The 27,208-nt window shown below is 36.9% G+C and overlaps 1 protein-coding gene across 2 annotated transcripts in view; it reads right to left on the reverse strand.

Annotated features, from left to right (window-relative positions):
- LOC141504164 (integrin beta-1) overlaps window positions 1-26,568 on the reverse strand; it is a 41,216-nt gene extending 14,648 nt beyond the window's left edge. Inside the window, exons 1-9 of one of the 2 annotated variants that reach the window (XM_074208979.1) lie at window positions 26,441-26,568; window positions 19,290-19,359; window positions 9,387-9,472; window positions 6,109-6,331; window positions 5,104-5,274; window positions 4,176-4,414; window positions 2,302-2,457; window positions 750-845; window positions 282-371 (exon numbers count right to left, since the gene is read on the reverse strand). In XM_074208979.1, the coding sequence (XP_074065080.1) occupies window positions 282-371; window positions 750-845; window positions 2,302-2,457; window positions 4,176-4,414; window positions 5,104-5,274; window positions 6,109-6,331; window positions 9,387-9,472; window positions 19,290-19,359 (1,131 nt within the window). In that variant the 5' untranslated portion in view covers window positions 26,441-26,568. The remainder of the gene's footprint in view (window positions 1-281; window positions 372-749; window positions 846-2,301; window positions 2,458-4,175; window positions 4,415-5,103; window positions 5,275-6,108; window positions 6,332-9,386; window positions 9,473-19,289; window positions 19,360-26,440) is intronic. The other variant, XM_074208980.1, reaches the window with a different exon arrangement.
- Between the last annotated feature and the right edge of the window lie 640 nt (window positions 26,569-27,208).

Consider the following 27,208-nt stretch of genomic DNA (forward strand, 5'->3'; position numbering starts at 1 on the left):
AACATCTGACTGATAGTAACAAGATCATTCTGTAATTATTCAGATTTTTTTTTTAGGGATAACTCTACACAAGACATTTTGTTTAATTTTTTTTTTTCTATTTGGACTAGGGAAATACTGATAAAGTCCAGGAGAATATAATTTTTACTCAGAATTTGAACTAGGCAGTTTCTGAAATTTCCCATATTGTCTAAAGTCTTGCTAACTTAAGGAAATGAGTGAAAATTCTTATTTGACAAACTTTAAACAGGTATGAGGACAAATTAATTTCCATTACTTACATTGTATGCATCAATGATCAACTGAATTACATTGCTGGAATTTGCAGACAATGTGCCTACTGCTGACTTGGGGATCAAATTCTTCAGTTCCTTAAAAGAATATAAAACATTTGAAGAGCATGAACATATTTATTATACTACCATGTACTAAAATGATCTAACACCTGTTTTGAATAAATTCTAATTCTGAAATACTAAATTCCAGGGTTAATTAACTCAGATAAATAGCCTGAATATTTGGAAGCTAGACATAAAGAATTTTTGAAAAAAGTGATTAAGACACAACCTGCAACTCTGACCAGTCTGCCTTGAGAGTACTTTCCTATGGTTTAATGTACACTTCTTGTTTTTTCACTAAATAGTAAAATATATACACTATATATAATACATATACACTAAATAGTAAAATATATACATGAATAGCTTGTTTGAACTTATATAAGACAAATGTAGCCACTCTGTATTTACCTTGTAAACAGCCTGAAATTCTTCTGTAACTGCAAAAATTGTCTGAATGTTATTTTCACTGAGTTTCTGAACAAGGTGAGCAATAGAAGGATAATCCTAGGAAATAAAGAATCAGTATTTGATTAATATATATATATATATATATATATATATATATATATATATATATATATAATCTAAAATCCATTCTGGTTTTCAAGAAATTTTTGCAAGATGTTACTGATATGATAAAGTATGTAAGGTCTCAGTTCAATGTGGGCAATTCTATAAAATTCTCTACTTTAATTCTATAGTATCAGAAATATAACATGTAGTAATAAAGACTGAATGATCTTTAAAGATTTCGCCCAACTCAAATATTTCATGAAATTTAGGGGCACTCCAAAATTTACAATCTTTGTATTAATTTTGCACTGGGTGGCATAGAACTTAACCACTGAATCCCTGCTTCAAAGCTTTACTGTGTGTAACTAGCCCTGGACTCTCAAAGGCTAAATATCAGTGGAGTACAAGCTCTAGCAGGGCCTACATGTAGTAAGGTTTTGAGATCAGTCCAGCAGCCAGTTTTGATGCTACAGACTGTAGAGAAGGGCATCAGAATGGGGTAGGGGCCCACTGGGGTGCTTCAACCACAGTGACTTCTGAAGTCACCATGAGGTACAGCCCTTGTGACACTTGTCAATGAAGGCAGGAGCTCTAGCAACAAAGACAAATAACAGCTCTTCTGAAATACTGATAAAGATTGACAATAATAGCATTTCTTTGATTCTTCATAAGAAGCATTTCCTCCAAGAATGGAAGCCTTTGGGGACTACGAACAATTAATTGCTGAGAAATATAACAGAAGAAAGATCTAAAATAATGAATGGCTATATAATGGTAAAGCTTGGGACCTCTCATTTCACTTGGCCACATCAGAAAAACAAATATCTTTTAAAAAGCTATTTAATGTCAAATGAAAAATTAATAATGAAGAAGCTGACTTTGAGGAGGCTTTCCAAAGTAATGCAGAAATGAATGAAAATTCAAATGGTTCATTAAAAACATGGGACAGAAATTTCATTTTAAAGGTGACTCAAACATAAAGAAAAAATTAGAAGAAACAAAAAAAAAATTCTGCAACTATGAGCCTTAAATCAGAGCTAGCAATGGTCAAAAAAAAAGAGGAGACAAAGGTTAATGTGAATTCATGTTTAAATAAAATACATTATTCAAAATAATTAACAAGTTCTACCCTAAGATGAGAAAGGAAAAGAAAAATCCTGTCTATAACAATCCACAAAAGAGTGGTCCACATGGGAATAAATGAAAGTGGAGAAGGAGCAGGAAACATCTTTACTTAAACCAAACATGACTGTCTAGGAGGAAGTGAATGCAAAGCCACATGTTTAAAAACAGTAATACTAGTTTTTCTAAGTATGGGTTAGGTCTCATACCTACAGAAAAACTAAAACCCCAAACCCCCAAAACCTCATAACTTAGCTGTCCAAAATACTTGAAAACACTTAATGGAACATCAACAAATCTAATAAGGAAGGAATAAAGCACTCACATAATAATGGCTCATCGTGTACATATTATTTTCTAGATGACATCGTCCATCATTTGGTAAAACAATTCCACCAAGTTTGCCATCTCCAGCAAAGTGAAACCCAGCATCAGTGGAAAAAACCAATAATCTTGTAACATTTCTCCAACCAATTAATGGCTTTGAAAGAAAAATAATATGTTAAACACCAAACAAAAATAACCCAACATACATATTTAAACTTTCAGTTCTTTTAAATCTCTAATGATACCCTTTTTCTATCATTCTTGGATTGCTTTTCCTATCTTTTTAAATACCTAAAAGATGATAAATAAAAAGACTATGAGGAACAAACAGGAACTCTTCCTTTAATACCACGACCTAACTCTGAAACCTCTTTCTTGATCTGATTGTGAACCCTCCTGAACCTTTATTCTGTCAGGTCTTGTGTCTGTCTCATACTCCATCCTCAAACTGTAATTATTCACATTGCCTCTTCTGGCTAAGCCACCACCATATTACATTCTTCTCTTTAGAGCTTGTAATCCCAAACCCACATTTTCTAGGAATATTTTTCTCAATGAACTCTACTGATGTTCTAACCTACTAGAAGATTACTGATTTAGGGCTCCTTCATAGTTCTTTACTTATTTTATTCACATTCTTTTCTTGATCTATTGAATAAATCTGTCTCAATTTGTTTCCTAATTAGAGAATCAAGAATATGAACTCCATGAAGGTGAAGACTGTTACTTGTAGGGATTCTTTAATTCTCCAATGCTTAAGGGCTGAGTGAAGTAGACAACAGATAATGCCATTCTTTGAGAAGGGAGCAGGAAGTGGGAATACAGTCACCACTGAGGATAAAATAGTTGTCTAAACTTCTGAGGTTCTTTACAACTCTGAAGATGCTATAAATGCCCTCTCAGTTTTGGCTTTGCAGCCATGGCACTTCTGCATCTATCACCCTCTAAACGAGACTAACATTAAGATCCTCTTTGGAAATACAAAGATCATGACTGGGGGTCACAACAATGGAGCTATACCTTAATGAACCATTAATGTTTAGATGACTGAGAGTAGAAAGGGGCATTTGCCAGGTTCCTAGAGGAGCCAGGAATATAAAAAGGCCAGGAATGGAAGATGAAGGGCAGAAAAGAAGAATGTATTAAAGGCAAACTTCATAAATTTCAAAATTTTGCCTAGGATTAACTCTGACTCTATTACCAATCCCTTGCCCAACATAGTCCCTAAGTGCTGAGTGTAGAGACCCTGTAGATATCTATTAAAACATGCTAACTGAAAAACTAGTCCTCTGGAATGAATTTTAAATATAAACCATTAAGTTTGTTTTAAAAAACCCACAATACTATATACACAGACACATATATAGCATAAGAAAAGATTAAAATGGGATTTTATTGATTTAAGTTCAGAGTGTCATTTTGTACCTTAATTTCCTCTTACAGCACACACAAAATAAAAATTAATCTTATGGATTAAGTTCCAAAGTTTTTCTTCCAAAGCTTCTCTGATGCCATAAAACCAAGAAGGAAGAAGCACCACAATATTGGGATACCTGGGTTAACTATGTTTTTAAACCAGGAGCAGAAGAGAAGAGGACATGAGCTCAAGAATCAGTATTCTGGCTGAGTTCCTCTACTGTTTCAAAAATCTCTTAAAAAACTGATTTTTTTGAAACCCTATGTAATATGGGGGTTTCAAACTTTGCCCCCATAAGTGGAATTATAATAATCATTGCAATTATTATTATAATAAATGTTTTTTCACAGGGTACATATATAGCATTATACAATTCTGGAAGGCCAAAGTATAATATGGATATATGTCTATTATTTCTGCTGATAGTAACCAATTATAAAGAATTAACTACTTACTCCACAAACTGCAACCTGCATAATAGCATCAAATCCCCCTTCTGGAGAATCCAAATTGCCAGAAATGTGCTGTTTTCCTACAAGATCATTAAACTGTTCCCCTTTATCTGTGAGACTGAGTACATTTTTGTAGCTAAATGGACTGGTGCAGTTTTGGTCGCCTGTACAGGGGTTCCTGAGTTTAGCCGGTGTTGTACTAATATATGGCATCACAGTTTTCTCCACAAAGGAACCGAATCCTATCAGAAAAATGATAAGTTGTGAGTTTAAAATTTGTTATATTCAAGTCAACAATTCCATGCCATACTCAAAACCCCCCAAAATCTTTTTTCCCTAGCATCCTGGCTGTGAAATGTGTTTTTGCTTAAATTACAATATGGTTAAGTCTGATGTTCTGACCCTAAAGACAATCCAAGAAAATCTGGGAAACTATCTTCTTATCACAAATAGCTTATAACCACCCCATCAGATTTTTAAGCAGTAAGTAAACTTGGGAAGTATAGCATTTCCTTAATAAAAATTGTTTTAAGAAGAGAGAAAAAGATCTAGTCTTTTCAAACACCAATTGTGAGATTTCTAAAAGTTATGTTGTAATTTCAACATATGGTCTTTAGTGCTCCAGTTAGTATATGTAAAAGATAAAGATTTGAGAAAGACACGAAAGAGTTATATATGTGTGAAGTAGAAAACATGAACAAATCAGAAATGAGAATTCTGTGAAATGGAAGCTTAAGTCTAAAATAAATTTGGTGGCTAGCAGATAAATTTAAGTACTAAAATGACACATGGTAAAGGGGATTCTGGTTTTGTCTTGGGGAAATAAAGCATCTATCTGTTCATTTTTAGGATTCTGTGTTACAAAAAGAAGCATGTTTCCTATGTGGTGGAATTAAAATCAAATCCATTTGTATCTTTCAAATACTCTTACCAATTCGGAAATCTGAAGTAATTCGCTTCATTTCATACATTAGATCTGTTCCAAGACTCTTCACATTCTCCAAGTCATCTTTCATAGAGTAAGAGAGATCCATAAGATAATAGAGATCAATAGGATAGTCTTCAGCTCTCTTGAATTTTAATGTAAATGTCTGTGGTTCTCCTAGTAAGACAAATGTTGGAAAAAGAAATCAAATTAAGTCACTAGAAGTCCAAAGAAAATTAATAAGAAAAAATGAAAATAATTTGATCAATATTACATTCATTTCATATCTGATTTACCATTTCTACTAAAAATTTATGGCTTTAATATTGTCACGGCTGACTAATGCAGGTACTCATTTTACAGTACTAGAAAATAGGATTACGACAAAATCATAAATGCAAGAGTTAGCTCTACTTCATTTTAGTTCCTAAAAATTTCTCTATTATTTTGACATCAAATTCTCCAGTGACACACTGTTTAGAAAACACTCTACAACCGTGATTGTGACAGGATAGGAAGGTTTTAGTAACTACAAGCTTCCTGAGGGAAGACCAATTTGCTTATTTTAAATGTAAGTCTATACAAGGCCTCCTCTAAAGAGTTGGACATTTCACTGTGGTTTGAAGATGGCTCCAAGTTTTTTTGAAAGCTCATCAGAACACAACCTCTGACAAGTCCAGCCAATTAATTTCATGAATTGACAACATTTTGGGTCAGAGTAACTCATAAAACCATTTGCTAAAGGCTGATGAGGCTGGAACTAAAGGAGAGTTGCTCAAGTTCACCGGAGCATAAGTACCAGCAGCACTCATGAAAATAAAGTTTTGGGGACATATTAAATGAAGGAGTTACTGATAGCTTTTTACTGAATCTGCTAAAAATAACTTAATTTCTAAAGTTCAATATGCTTTTTGTCTTTAAGTGAATGCCAGCTTGCTTTATGAAAATCAGTCCTCAGCAGCACCTGTGAAATTGAAATCGCAATGACACTGGAGTTAAAGTCACAAGTACCTGAGCGTAATTTCAAGGTTAGTTGCTGTGGTTGAATCTGGGTAATATCTTCAGGCTGCAGTTTTTCTGCTGTACCTTTACTGCGATTTGTCACATTTTTATTTTTCTGGATAATTTTGTAGCCTCGAGGATTTTCAATGTCCTCTGGACGGCAGCCTTTTTTTTCTAATGCTTCTAAATCATCACACCGGGCAGAAGTAGGCATTCCTTCTTGTAAAAATGTCTAAATCATATATAAATATATATAGAAATTATGGTTTTAAAAAATCGAACTGAAATACAATTCATTACACAAAAGATTCAACACACTTGGTAGGTATTTACTTCATTTTCTAACTTTTGAACAAGCTTCTCTTACCCAGGTATGAATGCTTGTACTTTCACTAGAGAGAAAATAATTTGAATGAAAATGAAAAATTGAGAAAACTTTGGGAAGTCCTTAGGTGAATTGAAAAAGAAATAAGCAGAACTAAGAGAATATACACAACTACAATAATTTAAACAAAAAAGTAGGAAAAGCATCAGAACCTGGATCAAGCAACTGACCAATCTTGATTCCAGGAGACTGATAAAGAGGCCTATTTCCCTTTTCTCAGCAGAGAAGCAGTTAACTACAGATATGAAATGAGGTATTTATAGTCAGACAACCCATAAAAAACGTTCGATTAGGTGGGTGGATAGGAGTTACTGGGAAATGATAAGTTTTTCTTTAAAAAAAATTAGTAAAATCTTTTTTTTCAAAAAAAAAAAGAAAAACAACTATATTTATTCTATAGGAAGCATGAACTGAAGAATACCATTCAAGGACTGGTTTGTGTTTTAACAACCTAGACTCACTATTTTTCTTGAAATACAGACCCTAAATAAATCTTAGATCAATTGTTTCCTAATACATACTAATTCAATGAGGCAATTAGGTGGCACAGTAGAAAGAATACTAGGCCTAGAGTCAATAAAGACCTGAGTTCATTCTGGCCTCAGCCATCACTGGCTAGGTGATTCTGGACAAGTCACTCAACCTGCATGCCTCAGTTTCCTCAACTGTGAAATGGGGATAAGAGCACCTTCCCTTTCAGAGGCTCTGAGGAAATCAAATGAGACTAGGTGTAAAACACTTGGTGCCAAGCAAATAGTGATATATAAATATTAGCTATAATTTGTCTTCATCATAGTCAATTATTAATATTTGTTAAACATCCAAAAAACATATCAAACTGCCTGAGACAGAAATATCACAGAAAATATATGAGCTTTTACAAGCTAGTCTGTATGGGGGGGGGCCTGAAGATAAATAGCACTTGATGGAAGAAATGGTTTAAGAAAATCTGCATCATTAAAAGGACAGAACATCACTTAAGCCAAACCTCCACTCTTCCAGGCATTATCACACCCAGCTATGCAAGTCACAAGAGGTGTGAACACTACACATACAGCTCATGTCTAAAGATCTTTAATCCTTTTTCTTTGAAACACAATTTAGTATCATCAGCAACAACTAACTGAATTATTTGAGAAATAGGTTTCGTGGAGTCCAAAGGGCAATCAAACTATGCATACCCTTGCATCCAATATCACTACTGGATCTGTATCCCAAAGAGATCTAAGTGTAAAAAAACCCCATTTATAGCAGTTCTTTGTGTGGTAGTAAAGAATTAGAAATTGAGGAGTTGCCCAATAGCTGGGGAATGGCTGAACAAATATGGTATGTTAAAATAATGGAATACTATTATTCTGTAAGAAATCAAGAGTGATTGGATTTAAGAGAAGTCTCAACAGACCTGCATGAACTGAAGTGAGCAGAACTAGGAGAACATGGTATACACTAACAGCAACATTATCAAATGATTAACTCTGATGGGCTGATAATTCTCAGCACTATAATACCAAAAACAATTCTTAAGGATTTGTGATGGAAAATATGCACATCCAAAGAAGGAACTATGGTGTCTGATTGCAGACCAAAGATTACTATTTTCAATTTAAAAACTGGTTTATGTCTTTATGTTGAATTTTTTTTAATCTCTCATGACTTTTTTGTACCCTTTTGTTCTGATTCATCTTTCACAATATGACTAATGGAAAATGTTGCAAATTATCTTTGCATGTAGTTAGAACAAAAAATAAGTTAGTTAAAAAAAGAAATATTTAAAAAAATAATTTACTAGAGATAATTCAGCTTTCTCTGTCCTACTGATAATCCATATCATAAAGAGACTTCATAATAAAAAAATGTAAACTGTGTTGAGTATGCTAAGTCTATAAACATTACTTTGAATAATCAACAGTTGGTTGGCACAACTGCTCCTAAAGGAGGGGAACAGGGTTCTGGGCAGTTTCCAACCATGAATACCTAGAATAGTTGGAGATTTTAACCATGTGAAGCTAAGGCTAAGAAAATACTATCTGTTCTTTAGGTATCTATGTTTACAAGTCAGAGCATGCAATCTGGTGTGATCTGCCTATAGTTTTGTCTATACAGTCAACCCTTGAGCTTTCCCCCTACTGCTTCACCCCATTTCTGACTAGATTCCCTTATCATTAGTTGTTGCATACTCAGAAAATGAAAAATTAACTTACAATTAAGTCAAAGCAAATGAAATTAGAAACATTCATTTGTGACAAAAGTCAAAATAATTCTAGGGCATTTCAAAGTCAAATACATGTGAATCATGGGTTTTGTGCTTCTTGGGATAAATATTCTCATTAACTTAGGTAAGTTAAAATTAAATATTTATCAAACATTTACTCTATGCAAAAAGTCTGTTAGGTGATAGCAATTTAAAGAGTTTAAAAATGAGAAGGCCCTTCCTTGTAATAGGCTGTATTTATCTTAGAGGGATAAAAAGAGATTGGTCATAGCTGAGATCTAAACAAAATGCTCTATAATAACTTAAAAGTTTACTAGATATGGATATATACATATTTATAAATACTTTTTTGGTCAAGTTGAGGGTTTCTGAGAGTCCACAATTTAATTTAGTTAGAAGGGGCAGGTACTGTAGAAGATATGAACTATTTTTGAAGAGCAGGAGGCATATTCAAAAGATATAATGGAAAGGATGTCATTCTATAAGCACACAAACCCAAGAAAAGTTATGAATAACAAATCATAGAATTGAGTTATCCAATGTCTCCAAAAGGAATATGGTGGCAGAATCCTCCCCTGCCCCCCCAAAAACCTCAACAACAAAAACAAAAATTTAAAAACCAAGCATAATGAATATATATGAAAGTACTATAATTCATGTTAAAAATGATATGCAATTTACACTACTTACAGAATTTGTGCACCATCCACAATTTGGTCCTGCTTGTATACATTCTCCACATGATTTCGCATTTGCTTTTAAGCAATCATTTCCACCTGTCCAAAAAAAACCCTGAAGTCATTTAAATTCAAAACATTATAAAATATAAACTATAATAATGCTGAATTATGCACAGGAGAATGGAAAAACCATTCTTGTTTCTGGAATCAGAAGATCTGGGTTCACATCCTAGCTGATATTGATTCCCTGGACCTCATTATCCTCATCTATAAAAAGGGTGCTAAATTAGATGGTCTCTGAATTTTGTCAGGCTCAAGATTTATGATTCTATGATTTTCTAATAAAATGAACTTAGTTCTCATTGATAAATGTCATAATGAAAAAGTAAACGATAATTTCCCCAAGTCCTACTAACTCTTAATCCCCTTACTCCCCCCCCTCCCAAAGAAACAATATAGGTCAGATTTTTGAGCAATTACAACTAAATTCACAGAACCAAAAAAAAAAGTGAATTCTCTGACCACATAAAGTCTTTATGAATTAAAAATGAAAAACACTAATCCCTGAGGCACTTGGTATACCAGCCTCCATCTCCACAGAGGGCTGCACAAACTGAGAAGAAAAGTCTGAGTCTGGATCCATGCCTGATATCTCCTCCTTGCACCACTCTCCTTGCTGGTTCCCCAAGAATCTATAAAGACAGAGACTGATCCTACTCAGACATGTTCAGGAGAAGGGGATTAGGTTAAAACAAGGGAAAGGAGCTGGGGGAGAAGTGTGTTCCTTCTATCTTTGGACCCCCAAGGCAAAAGATATTTTTTTCCCAAACATCCTCTCCACCATCTTCCCATATTGAAAAAAAAAAAAACCTTGACTTTTCTGTATTGAACACTGATGAACAGAAAGAAAGAAAGAGAGTCTAGGGAGAAATGGGAACAAGAGGATCAGCCTACATGGCAACTCTGAGGTTCTTGTGGGCAAGGGATCCAAACTGACAAGGTGTTGAAAGGAATCTCAAGGAGATTCCCAAGTCCAGTCTTGGGGGAAGTACTTGAGGTGGGGGGGGGAGGGATCAGGAAGTGACTGATGGAATACAAAGAGAAAGGCTAAAACACTAAAGTTTTTCAAAAATCAATAAAATCCTGGAGTAAGGAAGGATGACTACAGGCCCTAGAGATCACAAAGATCTTTTTTCTAGATCTCTTCTAACTAAAGATAATGTTTTATTATCTTTTCCTTCCAATGAAGTTTTTCAAAATCAATAAAATCCTGGAGTAAGGAAGGATGACTACAGGCCCTAGAGATCACAAAGATCTTTTTTCTAGATCTCTTCTAACTAAAGATAATGTTTTATTATCTTTTCCTTCCAATGAACCATCATTCAACAACAAATCTTTCATACTCAGGCATAGTCCAATCAACAATCCCCACAACAGCCAAGTCCGTAAGTACACTGTTAACTGGATGTTAAATCAATGTCTCTTTGGAAGGAAGTGGAGGTGGGGACTGAGCTTTTTCTTTCTTTCTTTCTTTTTTTTTTAAGTTTTTGCAAGGCAAAATGATTTGCTCAAGATCACACAGCTAGGTAATTATTAAGTGTCTTTGAATTCAGGTCCTTGGGACTCCAGGGCTGGTGCTCTATCCACTGCACCACTTAGCTGCCCCAGGACTGAGTTTTAATTCTCTGGACTTGTGGTTTAATATACTCCTCATAGTTTTAGAGGTCAAAATGGTTTTTCTCTGAATTGCTGTTACTGTGTAAACTGTTTACTTCCCTCTTCCTAAGATCACAGGTCTTCCCAATCTCCTCTGAAATGGTCCATTTGTTTTTTTTTCCTCTTATGGCACAAAAGTATTTGATTACATTCATACACTACAACTTAGTTTCCATATTTTGGCTACTCTGAAGGAAAAGAGGAGGGATAAGGGGAAAAGCCCCACATTACACAGCAGCTACTATGTGTTAGAGACTGTTGTGTGTGGGAGCTTGTAAACTATCATCACCTGCTGTCCTTGAGCACCAGAACCTTGTTTTACTAAGTGCCATGGGAGTGGGAGTAGATTAGAGACTGGGAGGGATATTTAAGCACTTGTGTTTTGGTGAATAAACAGAGTACTTTGGGGATCTTGGAGAACTTGTTATCCTTGTCTTCCACTCCTTCAACACTCACCTGGGAAAGATTGAGGGAGTCCAGGAAGGGACTCAATATATGATGTCCTGGTAAAGGGAGTCAACAACTAATGGGCCCGGCAAGGTGGTGACCTGGGTTCTCAAAAAGGACCAAAACAATATCACCATGCTGGCACAATATACCCCGCCTGTGGCTGATCAGACCAGTCCTGAGCTCAGAAGTCTGAGCCCAGGTTGAGCACTAAGAATCCATGTGAACAAACACTTGGGAGTGGAGATGGTTCTCAATCTGCAAGTCTCAGTTCCTTTTGAGCTGCTGCAATTCTGTTCCAGTCATGGAGTGCAGCAGGCCTTCCCTGATGGGAGAATACTGATAGTGCTGTGTCAGTGTCTCCTACATCATACACCTGACTCTAAATCTCTCTTCAAAGAGACATTAGGGCAGTTCTTGTATTGCTTCTTTGAAGGGAGGGCCTGCCTTGAGTGAGTTCTCCAGAAAACAGTCTTTTGGGTAAAAGGATATTTGAAGAGGTCAGCATATCAGACTGTGCTCTCAGCAGCAGAGACAGGCACTAGCTAAACATTTTTTTTTTACGCTAAACACAGATCTATATCCATCATGTGAAAAAAGAATCAAATCCAAATTGAAGAAAAAAATATTAGAGAGAAAAAACAACATAAAACACAAAATAACTTTTAAAAATATTAAGGTTTGGTCATTTAAGCTCCGTAGTTCCTTCTCTGGATATGGATGGTATTTTCCATCACAAGTCTTTCAGAATTGTCTGATTATTGTACTGCTGAAATGAACAAGTCCACTATAGTTGGTCATCATCCAATGTTGTTAATGTGTTCTGCTCATCTCACTCAGCATCAATTAATGCAAGTCTTCCCAAGCTTTTCTGAAGTATCATCCCTCATGATGTCTTATAGAACAATAGTGTTTCCTCACATTCATATACCACAATGTGTTCAATCATTCCCTGATAGGCATCCCCTCAAATTCCAATTTTTTGCCACCATGAAAAGGGTTGCTATGAATATTTTGATCACTTTTTAATCATCGCAATGATTCAATTTTATTAATAACAAAATCCTTTCCAGCTATGTATCATAAAAAGATATTTACCTAGACACTGACAATAACTTTCAGATGATAAAATTTAATATTTTGGATTATACCTTATTTTACAATTTTTTGTTTATTTTATTATAATAATCTTATTGTGAGAGTAATCATAAAGCCCCCCTCCCCCCAAAAAAGACGAGAAACCTCAAGAACAGTGAGAGAGGAAAAAAGGTGTACTTCAGTCTGTGTACAGATCCACTGGCTCTGTCTCTGGGATGAGTTGCCTTCCCCATTGTAGCCACTAGAGAAGTTGCTTCAATATTTTTCCCACAGTTGCTATCACTAGCTGTAGAGTTCCCTCTACTCGATTCCTCCCCACTCTCGTGTATTCCACTCTCTCTCCTTTCATCCTGTCCCTGCTCAGAAGTGTGATGTACCTGAGTACACTCTCCCAAGATCTTACCTCTCTTCTATCACCTACTCCTCAACAATTCCATCCCTTTCCTCTCATTTTTCTGTAGGGTAAGAGATTTCTAAAACCTATTAAGTGTGTATGTAATTTCCTCTCTGAGCAATTTCTGATGAAAATGTAGGCTTACTCATTCTGCACCCTTGCCATCCCCCCGTTCCACTTCAATGTAAAAGCTTTTTCTTGACCTTTATGTGAATTGTCTTAGCCCCTTCTTCCTCTCCTTTCTCTTCCTCCCAGTACTTTCCTTTATCACTCATTGACTCCATCTTTTTACTACTTTTTACACCATTATATTCAGTTCCTTCTTGTGCCTTGTCTATATATACTCCTTCTAACAGCTCTTATAAATGAGAAAGTTCATGAGTTATCAGTATCTTCCCATGCAGGAATACAAAGAGTTGAACATTATTAAATCCTTCATAATTGGCCCTTCTCGTCCACGTCCTCTAGGGTTTGCTGGAGTCCTGTATTTGGAGATCAAACTTTCTGTTCAGCTCTGGTTGTTTCAATAGGAAAGTCTGAAAGTCCTCTGTTTCATTGAAAGTTCATCTTTTCCCCAGAATGAGGATGTTTAGTTTTGCTGGGTAGTTGCTTCTTGATTATAGACCAAGATCTTTTGCCTTCCAGAATATCATATTCCAAGCCCTGCAAGCCCTTAATGTAGAAGCTGACAGATCTTGTGTAATCTTGACTATAGAGCCATGGTAGTTTGTTTCTGGTAGCTTTTAGTATTTTCTCTTTGACTTGGGAGTTTTGGAGTTTGGCTAGAATATTCTTGGAAGTTTTTTTTTGTGGATCTCTTTCAGAAGGTGATCAGTGAATTCCTTCAATTTCTATTTTATCCTCTGTTTCTAGGATCTTAGGGCAAATCTGCTGTATTATTTCTTGAAAAATGAAGTCTAGGCTCTTTTACTGGTCATGACTTTCAGGTAGGACAATAATTTTTAAATGATCTTCCCTGGATCAGTTTTTAAGGTCAGTTGTTTCTCCAATGAGATAGTTCACATTTTCTTCTATTTTTTTTTTTGTATAGTTTTATTTCTTCCTTGGTTCTCACAAAGTCATCAGCTTCCTTTAGTTCCATTCTGCATTTGAAGGAGTTATTTTCTTCAGAGAGCTTTTTTGTTTCCTTTTCCAGCTGGCCAATTCTGTTTTTTAAGGCATTCTTCTCCTCATTTGCCTTTTGTGTTGTTTTCTCTGTTTGGCCTAAACTGGTTTTTAATATGTTTTCTTCAGTATTTTTTTTTTTTTGTTTTTCTTTAACCAAGTTGCTGACTTGGTTTTCATGATTTATCTGTATCACCCTCATTTTTCCTCCCAACTTTTCCTCTACCTCCCCCTTAATTGCTTTTCAAAGTCTTTTTTGAGCTCATCTAGAGCCTGAGTCCATTTTCTATTTCTCTTGGAAGTTTTGGATACAGAAGCTTCAATTTTGTCATCATCCAAGTATGTATTTTGGTCCTCCATGGGACCAAAGTAATTTTCTATGGTCAGATTATTCTTTTTCTGTTGTTTGCTCATTTTCTCAGCCTATGACTGATTTATCGCACTTTCAAGGCTTTGAGTTTTTGGGACAATCCACAGGGATCTTAATTCCTCCAAAGTTTTAGGAGTTCTGCTTGCTCTCTTGTGTTCAGGCCCGCCCCTCTGCCCTGGAGGAGAGGCCCTGCTTGGCTATGGTGATGTTGTGGAGGCCCAGACTGAAATCTGGATCTCAGTGTGGTGTGTCAACAGCTGAGTTCTTTCCCAGGGAAAGCAGAGAGACCTCTGGCAGTCTCCCCTGATCCCCTTACTGTCTATGACTGAGAGCTCTGGACATGCTGGGTGGCTCTGCCAACTCCCACTGCAGGTTCTCCTCACAAGGCTCTCTTGAGGCTGGAGCTCTGCTCCACGCTCAATCTGGTGCGGCAGAGTTCTCTCACCACCCCTTCCAGCTGTCCCCAGTGATCCCTGGGCCAAGAGGTCTAGAAACCTCCCCCTCTGCCATGGACCCAGGCGCTCAGCCTGGCTGTGCTGCCCTAAGGCTGCCCCCCCACCCCAGTCCTGGTGGTACAGTCCTTTCTTGTGGAACTTGTAAGTTGTCTTGGACTGGGAAACTGTATCACTCATAATTTGATGGCTTTTGAAGTTTTTGGGGGGGGAATGAGTTTCCAGGAATTTCTGCCTTCATGCAGCCATCTTGGCTTTGCCCCCCTAGCTAATCATTTATAAATGGATCTCATTTGATTCTCATAACTGTAGAAAGTAGATGCCATTTTGTTATTTTTCAGTTGAGGAAAACTGAGGTAGTCAGAAGTTAAGTGACTTGCTTGAGGCTGGATATGGACTTGGATCTTCCTGTCTCTGGGCCCAGAGTTCTATCATCTTCTACCTAGTTGCCCACAGAAATCCACAGATGAGGCTTATAAGTGCTGATTGTACTGTCCAAGGGAAGTAAGTCCTGTAAATCTGTCAGTCTCCTGCTACTTGTTCCATTTAAGCAGCCAAGTGTTGTGGCAGCAACCTCAATAATGCCTCTCGCGTTCACTCCCTTCTTTTCTCTGACCCCATACTTCATACAGATATCGAGAAAATAAAGATCTAGTCTGATCATGCAACTCTTCTAATCAAAGCCTTCAGGAGTTCCAAAGCACACACTCTTCAGCTTGGCCTCTAAGGCTTTTCAATATGAAGTCTCCATCCTGCCATATTTCACATTATTCCCATTTCCACATACTACATCACTTGGGCCACCTCCCCACTCAGTATGCTACTTCCTGTCTCCATGAATTCACAAATGCAGTGCCAGTCAATGGAATGCATGCCCCCTTAGCCTCTGCTTTTAGAATTCTTCTCTTATCTCATTAATGTGAGGGTTACTTTCAATGATGCAAATTCCTTCCTTCTTTCACAATCCTTATGGATGGTGAAGGCTTTTTTTCCAATCATCTCTAGGCCCTTCATGTTTGTTACATTTAAGCCTACCTTCTTTCTGGAGGATCTCTTCTTTTCTACCTCTGCTAAGTAAATCACCAACAGTAATGGGATACACTCTACTTAACCCCACCAAATTTCTCTACTGCTCTTTTGAGTCACCTGAATGATTCTTAAGAGTGTTGCTTCATGATTTTTATCCATGCCATGATTACTTAAGAATTACCAGAGAAATGGGCAGCTACATGGCGCAGTGATTAGAGCACTGACCCTAGTCAGGAGGACCTGAATTCAAGTTCAGTCTCAGACTTAATAACAGCAGTTACATCCTAGCTGTGTGACTTGGGCAAATCATTCTTAACCCCATTGCCTTAAACAAATAAACATTTTTAAAAAAAGAATTACCAGAGAAGTATTAGTGTTAATTGTGCGAGGAAGTAAAATGGAACCATTCAAAGCACTCTATAATTTCCCAAAGAGCTATCTGTTCTAACATATGGGAAATTATAAAGCACTTTGAATGGTCCTATGCTATTATGCTATTTCACCACCAACATACTCAGTCATCCTTCACAATCTATGTCACTGTTTATCTCTATATTTTTTTCAGCATGAATTGTGAAGCTGATCTTGTCAGTGGTCCTTGAGTTTCCCTTAGGAGGCCTTTAGATACTCTGAGGCTTTGTGCACTAAGCAAAAACATCATTTTCAAGTAGGTATTGCTAAAAAAATCTCCATCTCTAATAAATCCTGTTTTAATGTGGATCTGATGCAGTTCACCTTGGGCCAGCACTTCACTGCTTTTTTGCTTTGGATAACTAGGGAATTACTGAATAAAATTATCTTTGTAGTTGTATTTATCAGAAAGTCCTGTATGATCTGAACACTCATCTAAGAGCCACTGGGCTAGAGCAGAGTCTTTAAAGCAGAATTCTGTTCTATTGGGTTTAGATTCTTTATAAGCAAACAAACAGCAGGATCCTGTCAAACAAACATGTAGGAAAGCTTCACAGATTTGTTTTTGTAACATATAGAGGAAATCACCGTATATCCAAAGGAAGGGGGGAAAACATTATTTCATAGGATACTTGTTCATCTCCTCTTCATCATGATGAACATAAACAAAAAAGATCACCATGAAAGTAAATACCTTTTCTGTGGTATTACCTATTCCAATATTAAAGAGAGAGACATTGTTTCAAGAATTAAAATCCTCCAAATCTAAGAAGCAAATACATTGATACTCAGCAGCTTCAAAGAGAAGGTTGGCACAGGAGAGGAAAGAGGAAAAACCTGGTTCAGAATTAAGTCACTAAAGGACTTAGATATGCCTATTGTCATGAATATATTCTTCCTGAAGAATTAGTCATAAACACCAATGAGGTCAAAGACAGAAACACAGGTTCTGATGTACCAAAATACTCGTAGCAATACTACTTGTAGTAATAAAAAGCTAGAAAAAATTTAGATGCCCACTGAGGATTGAATATTGATTGAAGATGGATGCAAAAATTGTGGCATAGGAATATATTAAATGAAAAAATATAATTCAGAGAAAAAATGGTTGGCATGGACGGGAATGAATTGAAGAATGCAAATCGATGGAAGATGTAGTAAACAGAACCAGAAGAAAAAAATGCAATGACTATAACAATGTAAATTAAAAAATGCTAAATGGTAGCTAGCTAAACTAGTAACTGAAAAAAAATCAATCTTGGTCCTAGAAAATAAATAATGAAATTTAATTTCCTCCTCTTGGAAGGGGGAGGATTATAGGAAGAAAATATTGTACATGCTGTCAAATGTAGTGACTATGTTGGTTGTCTGTGCTCATTGGTTATATTTGCTACATTTGAATCTACAATCTTATCAGTCTTGGATCCTTGTTTCTATGGGTAAAAATTCAATGCCACTCCTCAATCCCTTCTTTGATAAACTAATTTTTTAAAAAGTCCCTGATGAGAGGTTTGTATCCAAGGCTTGACAGTGTCCCCTCAAAGAATTCCAAAAGATTAATGAGACACATTTCACTACAAAAGGTTACAACTGCTTGAATGTTCAGTGATGTTGTTATCCTTTATAAAACAGACTCCACTTTTCACTCCTACAGAAACTGTATTCAAATAGTGAGTCTGTAAGGAAAGTAAGCCTTGGGAATTTTATCTGAATGAAAGAATGTTTGCTTTTCATAATTACAAATGTAGTTTGTTTTTAAAATTCTCGGGGGTAAAATTCTCTACAGAGATGTACCTATATGGGTGTATGAACACATACATGCAGAAAAAGGGATATTTAAAAATTCTAAATCAATCATTATTATAATCAAGCTTGAATTTCTTATTGTATGACATGGACATATTCCTGTTCTCCACTTTCCTACTGTCAGGTACACAAACATCACTTTTGATTGACTTCTTGATGTGATAATTTTCAATTCTTTTTTCCTTAGTAAAGTTCCTTTTCCCTTGCACAGTTTTACCTGAATTCTTTCAAAAATTTCTTTCTTTCTTGATGTCTCAGTACTTTCCTCTTATGTCTTCCACATACAAGATTCCTCTTCAGGATGCACTTCTGAACTTTCCTTACAATATCCTGGAAACTTAATTCTGGAGTTCCCTGGAGCCCAGACACAACACACTGGAAGGACCCTTTGTTCCTGTGGCCTCTCCCTTTAACTGGTTCCAACAGAAGAGGGATGCCCAGGGCAGTTGTGCCTTCATTTCTCCCTGCCCCTCTTCCCTCCACACCATGTCTTGTTTTCTTCAGTAAAATGTAAGCTCCTGGGAGGCAGACACTGTCTCTTTGCTTATCTCTGTGTCCCCAGCACTTGGCTGAAGGTCTGCACTCCATGGTTCATCTAGCTTTTTCACTTCCCTATTCACATCCCTATCAGCCAGGATGCTCTCCACTATCTCCTGCTATCTTTAGGGTTGGACTGGGCCAGGGCAGGAAGCCCCAAAGTTGGTGAGTTGAGGCAGGAGAGTCTGCAGGTCTGATGAAGCAATAGCTGGGCTACCAGGAGTTTGGAGATCTGGAGGAGTAAGCTAGGGTCATGTGGTGGTGATTTGAGCTAGAAGCTACCTTTCCTGAACAAGAGAGAAGCCTTCAGCCCAAGAGGTTTAGTGACTTGCCCTAAGTCTCCCAGGTGGTATTGGAAGAGAAATTTGAACCCAGATCCTCTGACTACACAGTGTGCTTCCTACTCCATTATGCTATGAAAGAGAAAAGGAAAAAGATGGAAATAAAGAACCTGAAAGAAAGGGGTGGGGGTGGGGGAGAGATGTAGATTAAACAGCCTTGAGGGAAACAAAGAATCCAACAGCTTACCTGTCTGACCCAGTACTTGACAGATTGAGCAGCTGACCAGTCCAAACCAGAAAATTAGTTGTAAATTCATCTGTAAAATAAAATGTAGATCATGTAAGTAGTAAAATAGACTGAAGTAATTAAAACATTCTCCCATTCTTCTATCTCTCGCAATAATTCCCATGACTCTATTTATCCTAGAAAATAGGGAAGACTTTTATGGTTAGTTCTAAGCTATGTAAACAGTATTTTTTTTAATTAAATGTTAGGACAAATTTCAGAGCCAACAATTACTGCCTTAAAAAAAGATGACTGAGTATTGTTCTCCATCAAGATTTTGAAAGTTATTAAAAATTGTTTGATATCTACAAAATATGGAAAGGATTAATTCTGCTTCTAAAGGAAGAATAAAAAAAACCTAGATAAGAAAGTAACTTGTTACTAGTTAATATACATTAGTCAAAATACAGTAACATCAGGTTTAACAATGGTCATATTCGGGTCGGGGCGGCTGGCAGAGTGGATAAAGCACCAGCCCTGGAGTCAGGAGTACCTGGGTTCAAATCTGGTCTCAGACACTTAATAATTACCTAGCTGTGTGGCCTTGGGCAAGCCACTTAACCCCATTTGCCTTAAAAAAAATGGTCAAATTCCTTCTTTCTATAATGCAGTGATTAAAAAGTTTGACACCACAACACACTAAGAGATAGTTTAACTGAAAATGGCTGAATTATTTGAAAGAACAATTCTGAACATGCAAACTTGAATATTTCAGATAAATATAGCATTACAGTTTCAACTGCCTGCCTTTTCAAGCATTTCAAAGCTGAGGGAGAGAAAAGGTTAATAAATGTTACAAAGAAAAACCAGGATGGAAAAAAGTGAGTTAACCATGAAGGTTAAATGCACAGAATTGAATTTGATATGGGTAATAGCTTTCCCAAAGGCTTATAATTTAAGACAAAAAAGACAACTAAACAAACTGACTGATTACATACTATATAACGTACTTTCAAAGTGATATAAGAGAATCAAGAGACACCAGCCAATTATCTCTATAATATCCAAAACTTTAATAATGGTACCTCTACAAACATAGAAAGGACCATCTAATTCTGCTTCTAAGGAAAAATAAAAAAACACCTAGACATGTGACTAGTTAACTAGTTACTAGTTAACATTCAGTAATCAAAATAGGGTAACATCATGGGAAAGAAATGAGATACAAATAAGACTGCAGTCCAAGAGGTTCATTATCTTGCCCTAAGATTCCCAGGGGGTACTAGAAGTGAGTTTGAACCCAGATCTCCATGAAGGAGACTGTCAACTGATTTTGAGAAAATATAAGATATTAAAATAACTTCTGAATGCATTCAAAAGAAATGAATGATTTGCTGTGGTACTACGTATAATTTTTCATTTTAATCCTCTGAAATTTGAATAATAGATTAAAATATCCTATTTTCTAATTATTTTGGTTCAATTGCTAAAAATATTTATCTTATACATTTTGTTGGTTTTATAATTCAAAGATTTTATATTGATTATAAATGTGTCCTCAAAGTTAAAATCTTTCATGGGTGATGATCTTTTCTACAAGTTGTAGATGCAAGATTGTTTAATTTGCAGCAATAGCAATTATTTGTCTGTAATTTGTTGTTGTCTGAGACTCTTAGGTGAGGAGTAGGTATAAATATTGGATTTTTTAAAACAGCTGTCCCATGCATGGATTGCCATTCATAAGAAGAATATGTCAGCTACTGTCATTTCCGAAGAGTCCAAACTATTTGGATCAATGTACAACATGGAAACAATGTAAAGACTGACAAATTGCCTTCTGTGAGGGGGGGGAGGAAGTAAGATTGGGGGAAAAATTGTAAAACTCAAAATAAATAAAATCTTTAATCAAAGAGTCCAAACTAATTAACGGTCTCTTCTTTGGCATTTGGCTTCAAAATAGGTTTGAAGTATCTCTTGTTTTGTCCTTGTCCTTTAAATGTTCTGAGATCATCCATGCACTGAACATAATAATGACAATGGAGTATGGCTGAGCTAAATACCATTTCAATCTTGGAATTTCTTACTTGGCCATTCTAATAATTAGCAGGAGGACAGATCTCATAAAATCTAGAGAAGCATGAGGTGACTGTGAGGGCAAAGTTGTCTTTACTAGCTCAATGGCATTGTCATAAAATTATTCCATTATACTTGTGACATTAAAATCTAAAACTCCTCCTTCTTGGACAGTATGGCACCTACTACGTGGCTATACTCCCCTTGCAATTCAGATTTGTCTTTATCTGGGAAGATTTACAACTAATGCACCACTTTTATATCTGAATGTTTCTTTCCTCTAGTAAGGCATGAGAATTGCCATGAAGAAAACTGTCAACTTGGTTGATACCTTTGACAAAGCTGCCAAAGCTCCTACTATCTCCCTTGCCATGTGTGAGCCTCAGCAGCCCATGAGGTGGCACTCCCAAACTATGTCCTTTTTGGCCACTTTCTGGCTTCCCAAGGTGTAGTGGGAAGCATTCCTAGAGATCCTGTTCTGTTATTTCAGATTAACTTGAAGTGCAGAAATATTTCCCAAGGGTCTGCAGTACTTCCATGACATACAAGGACCCACACCTGCAGGCTGACCTTCATTATATGGCTAGTCTTAGCATATGACTGGTTGGTTCTCTGGCAATCACAATTATTAGCTGAGTTTTCTCAGAATCTTTGTGGAGTCCTGACCCTTCCACAACATGACTCCTTCTATCCTTCATCTCTAACAACTGAGGATGTTATCTGTCTCTTCTTGTCATCCTGACTACCAGGTCATGTCCTAGAAGCATATAAGAGGGATAAGAGCATATAATGGGATAAGGAGACTAGGTCCATTAGCTTCTAGATCTGCCATTTTGTTACTGTGAAGAATGATAGTGGGGTAAGTCCAGAGTTGTGAGAGTCCTCAGAGAATCCTAGGATCCAGCTTGTAGAAGATGAAATCAGGGCTCAGGGAGGTGAAGTGACTTAGGCAATATTGAAACAGTGTGGGCAAAGCCCTGTGTAGAAGGAAAAGCCAACCTTGAGTGACTCTGGGCAAGTCCTCTGCCTCCATGTTTTGAGGCCCTGGGGTAATTGTGAGGATGCAGTATCCAGTACACAGTAGGTGCTCCATAAATGCTCTTATTAGTATGACATGTCCTCTCAAGGTCAGAGGTAAGCTCTGAACCCAGGCCTCAATGACGTTTGTCCAGGGCCCGCCCCAGCACCAAGGATCTGAGCTCCCAGCCCACATGGGACCCTAAGAGGCTGGTCTCCTTGTTCCATTCATGGTTGGCCTTTCTCTGCATGACAGGAGTTCCTCCAGAGCCTGGGGCCCCACAGGTCACCATTCATTTCAGGAGCAGTCGCTTCATGTTAAGCCTCCTCTGGTAGGAATATCCTCCTCCCATTCTTGGTTGGTCCCCCAGGATTGTAAAAAAGTGTTGCTTTTGCTCTTATTCAGATTCTTGCTGTTCAAGTGTCTGCTCCCGCGGGGAGTCTCTGATGCACAAATCACCTGATCAGCTTCAATGGAGTGCCACCTGCTGGGTGAGGCATCAATGAAACCCTCTCTGACATGGCCCCAGGCTTCACTAAAAAGCTCTGTGTCTTAGGACTGCTGGGTTACAAAGGGTTGCAGATGATCATGTCATGGACCTGGCTGGCCTTTTAAGGACTGCCTGGAAAGTCTGAAGTGTCTGAGATCCTTTTAGGCTAATGAATGCAGTCATTAAAAAGGGTGACATCAGCTCTTGAGTGATGATAAAATGGTCTGGACCATGCATGTTCCTGAGGAAAGGCAAAGCTGTGATGGATGATGTTCCTGACTGTGCTTCTACTTAAAGTAAACAGAACAAATACTTGCTCCATATATGGAGTGGCCAATGTTTATTCTGTACAATTCCTTTTCACTCCTCAGGATCCAGGGGATACAACTAAAGGAAAACGTTTTAATAGAAAATGAACTACTCAATATTCAGTGCCTCTCTCCCTAGTCTATGTGAAAATTTAGTTCTTTGAAATCAACTTTACAGAGCCCTCAACCAAGGAAAAACCAAAACCCCAAAAACTTAAAACATTAAATCCCTGTTAGTTAAGACAACAAGTGCTGAGAAAAGCTAACAAAAATCTAACTTCCTACAGTTGGTTAGTTTACTGACTAGGAGGAATGAACCATGTTCCTGACCAGTTATATGGCAAATGAAGAATAATCTTTTTATATGAAGAAGAGGGTTGAAATGGTAAGAGAGGTAATTTAAGAAGAAAGAGTACAAGGAAGATAGAAAGCACACTGAATGAGACAAAACAGTTGGGAACAAGTTCCAGCTCCAAAACTGTAGCTGCATAACTACAGACAAGTGACTTTGTTATTCTCAATTTCTTTATCTGTAAAATGAAAATATTTGAAACTTTACATGGCCCTAAATATTAACTTTTGAACATCCTTTTCCCAAAATAACTCCACAATCTTTATGATCCTCATTTCTACTATGTCACTTACCCAATAAGTTTTTCACACCTAATGATAGAGTTTTTCAAAAACTTGAAGATTGCTGGTATATCCCTATCCTATCCCCCCTAATCTTATACTTAGCTCCTTCCATTCCATGGCATGAGGCCTTCTGTTATACTTGTTAACCTTCTAATAGAAGATTCATTATAGGATTTGTTTAAATGCTGAGTTTTCTTGCTGTACTTAAAATGATTTGGTGTACCTGAAACTTTTGGAAACATATCTCTTTTGCAAAGTGAAGTATATAAATATTAAATTGCCATATTGAAACAGCTAGTGTTTGGGAGAAACTCTGGAGTGTTTGTAGCCAGTTGAGTGACTGAGGTTTTATTTCAATTCAGGAAGACTCATCTTCCTAACTCCAAGCCCAGTGCTCTATTCACTTTGCCACTTTTCTCCATCTGTAAAATGAAGAGGCTGAGTTTGATGGCTTTAGAGTTTCCTTACAATTCTAAATTTGTGATGCTATGATATTATGACAAGGTTACCTTTGGTGCGCACCTTTGCCAACTTTCACCTATGGTTCCAAGAAGCTGTAACATGTGAAGGGCCACACCTGAGCTAAATTGTCTCAGCAGAGTAGGGTAACAAATGAGTCTCAAAGCCATCAGTGAGTTAAGAGAGATGTCTACCCCAAGCATGAGAAGACATCTCCACCCCAGTTGAATGGGCAAATGAGAACAATTTGTTCCAACAAACATGAAGGCAGCTAAAAGAGGTGCTGTGGAATGCTTAGGCATCAAAATAGTCAGACATCAGACACCAGTCAACCACTACATCCTGGGTCATCACCAGTCAACTTGACTTTTGTTGGACTTTGTTGACTGGAGGAGAGAATGAGGCTGACAACTTTGTGCAACTAAGCCTCACTTAAATCCAATTCACAAACAAGTCAAGACATTACCTGTGATGTCATTGGTCTTCTTTGGAAATGGATGAACAACAACTTTTAAAATCTTCCTCAATTAGGAGGGCAGCAGATAGAACACAGGGTAGAGAGTCAGGAAGACTCCTCTTCCTGAGTTCAAATCTGGCCTCAGTCACTTACTAGCTGTATGTCCCTGGGCAAGTCACTAAATTGTTTGTCTCAGTTTCCTCTTCTGTAAAATGAGCTGGAAAAGGGCAAACCACTCCAGTGCTTTTGTCAAGAAAATTGCAAACAGGGTCACAAAAAATTGGACACGATTGAAACAGCCGAATGAGACCAAATCAACTAGGAATGATTTACAAAGGTGTTAAAATAAGAAACCTGTGGGGTTTGTTTTTTTCTTATATTTTTTGGAGATGAGTGGAAATACTAACAAAGCACTTGAAGTATCTGATATGTTCTGGATTTACATTCAACTCTATAAAGCCTTTTCACCTAGGATAAATTAAAATTGGACTTGAATTACTGTTAAAAGTTCCTCTGAGGGGGCAGCTAGGCGGGGCAGTGGATAGAACACCAGCCCTGGATTCCGGAGTACCTGAGTTCAAATCCAGCCCCAGAACCTTAATAATTACCTAGCTGTGTGTGTGGCCTTGGGCAAGCTACTTAACCCCATTGCCTTACAAAAAAACGTTAAAGAAAAAAAGTTCCCCTGAAAAATACTATCAATATCCAGAGAGAACTGTTTAAATTCAGACCAAAGCTTACTATCTTCAATTTTTAAAAATTGTTCTATGCATTATGTCAATTTTTTTCTTTCTAAAGTCTTTTGTCCTTCTGTTTGGATTTGATTCTTCTTTCACAACGTGATTACTATGGATTTATGTTTACTATAATAACACAGAATCTATATTGGATTGCTTTCTGGAGGGGCGGGCAGGAGGGGGAAGGGAATAAAATCTTGACCCCCCAAAAAGGATTGATGAAAACTACCACTTCATGTTGGAAAAATAAATGTTCCCCCTGAGTAAAAAATGCTTAAAGCAATTTAAGCTTTTCACATCTGCTTTCTATGAGAAAATAAAATATGCTTAAATGGCCACTCCTTCTTTAGTGGTTTCTCTTACATTTACAGATATATTAAACTTAGCTTGGCTTTGACTTCATAAGTAAAATAACTAGGCAAATCTCCTCATCTTTACTATTTTTTCATACTCTGCAGTGGCACAAGCATTTAATTTACTGCCTTTAGTTTACTAAGAATTCGCTTGAGGCTCCGTTCTATGTATTTTATTTTCTGAACGTAAAATGAAAACTAGGTAAAAAAGACTAATCTGCTGTAAGATAGCATTAACAACTATCAACTCAGTCTAAAAGAAACAGAAGTAGTGGTCAAGGAAATCAAAACAATTGAATTTTGACTAAAGAAGGGCACATAGACAAGACAAGAATAGAGAAACCAAAACAGATACACATATATTCAAGACAGGCATACACACACATGTGCTCTTTAGGTGAAAATGGACAGAGAATTTGGAGGATGAAATGGGGGATGTGGACTGAAGCAGAGGGGTACCTGGAGAAGAGAAACATAGTGGTTAATGACACAGGTGGGAGGAAACGGTTGTAGGTAAGTGTGGTAGGCATGCTAAATAAGACTGATAAAGGAATCCTCATTTGGCTCTATGTTGGGTATGCTCATGTTATAATTTTCTATGCCTGAAGCTTCTAGAATCAACTTAAATTGCTCTCAATTACCTTTGTGATACTGATGAATTGTTTGAAATTTGATCTGCTAATTTTTAGGAGATTTTTCTCTGTTCTTCAATTTTTTTGGAGAGGGATAGTTTTTGTCTTCATTCTCCCTATATATCACTGTTAAGAAAAAAGTTTAGACAGGGATGAGGAGAGGTCTCAAAACTCTTTTCAAATCCACTTTTGAGTACTGTGGGGTGGATTAATACTATTCCCTCCACACTATCAGTTAATGATTAATGAGCAGCTTTACAGTACAAAAGTAAATTTCTAAAACTCAAATCATTATTTCCTATACTGTAAAACTCAGGATTTCCCAGATTAAACTTTCAAACTAGCATTGAAACCCCCCCACACACAGATTAGAGAATCATACAAAGTTTTTATTTGGAGGGCATAATTTGCTTCAAGCTAGTCCAGTCTGTATTGAGCATTTCTCCATTTGCTTAAAGACCTTAAGTGGATGGGAACCTATCTTCTAAGTCTCCCCTGCTGCGTAGTTCAGTGTTAAATGGTTTTTCTTTACATCTTCTTAGTTTCATTCTCTGGAGTCAAACAAAACAAATAAAATTCTTCTTCCTGTGGGAACCTTTTAAGTTCTTGAAAATATGACATTGCCCTTGCATTTTCTTCTCTTCCAGGTTAAAGGTTTCTGAGATCCTTTACTCTTCTCTCTATATATTCTCCTACTCACTGATCTCATTATCTCCCCTGGATTCAACCTTCATCTCTATTCAGATGTTTCCCAGATCTACATAGCCATCCCTTCAT

This window comes from Macrotis lagotis, unplaced genomic scaffold, assembly GCF_037893015.1.
Source record: "Macrotis lagotis isolate mMagLag1 unplaced genomic scaffold, bilby.v1.9.chrom.fasta BILBYCTG500, whole genome shotgun sequence".
Taxonomy (NCBI): Eukaryota; Metazoa; Chordata; class Mammalia; order Peramelemorphia; family Peramelidae; genus Macrotis; species Macrotis lagotis.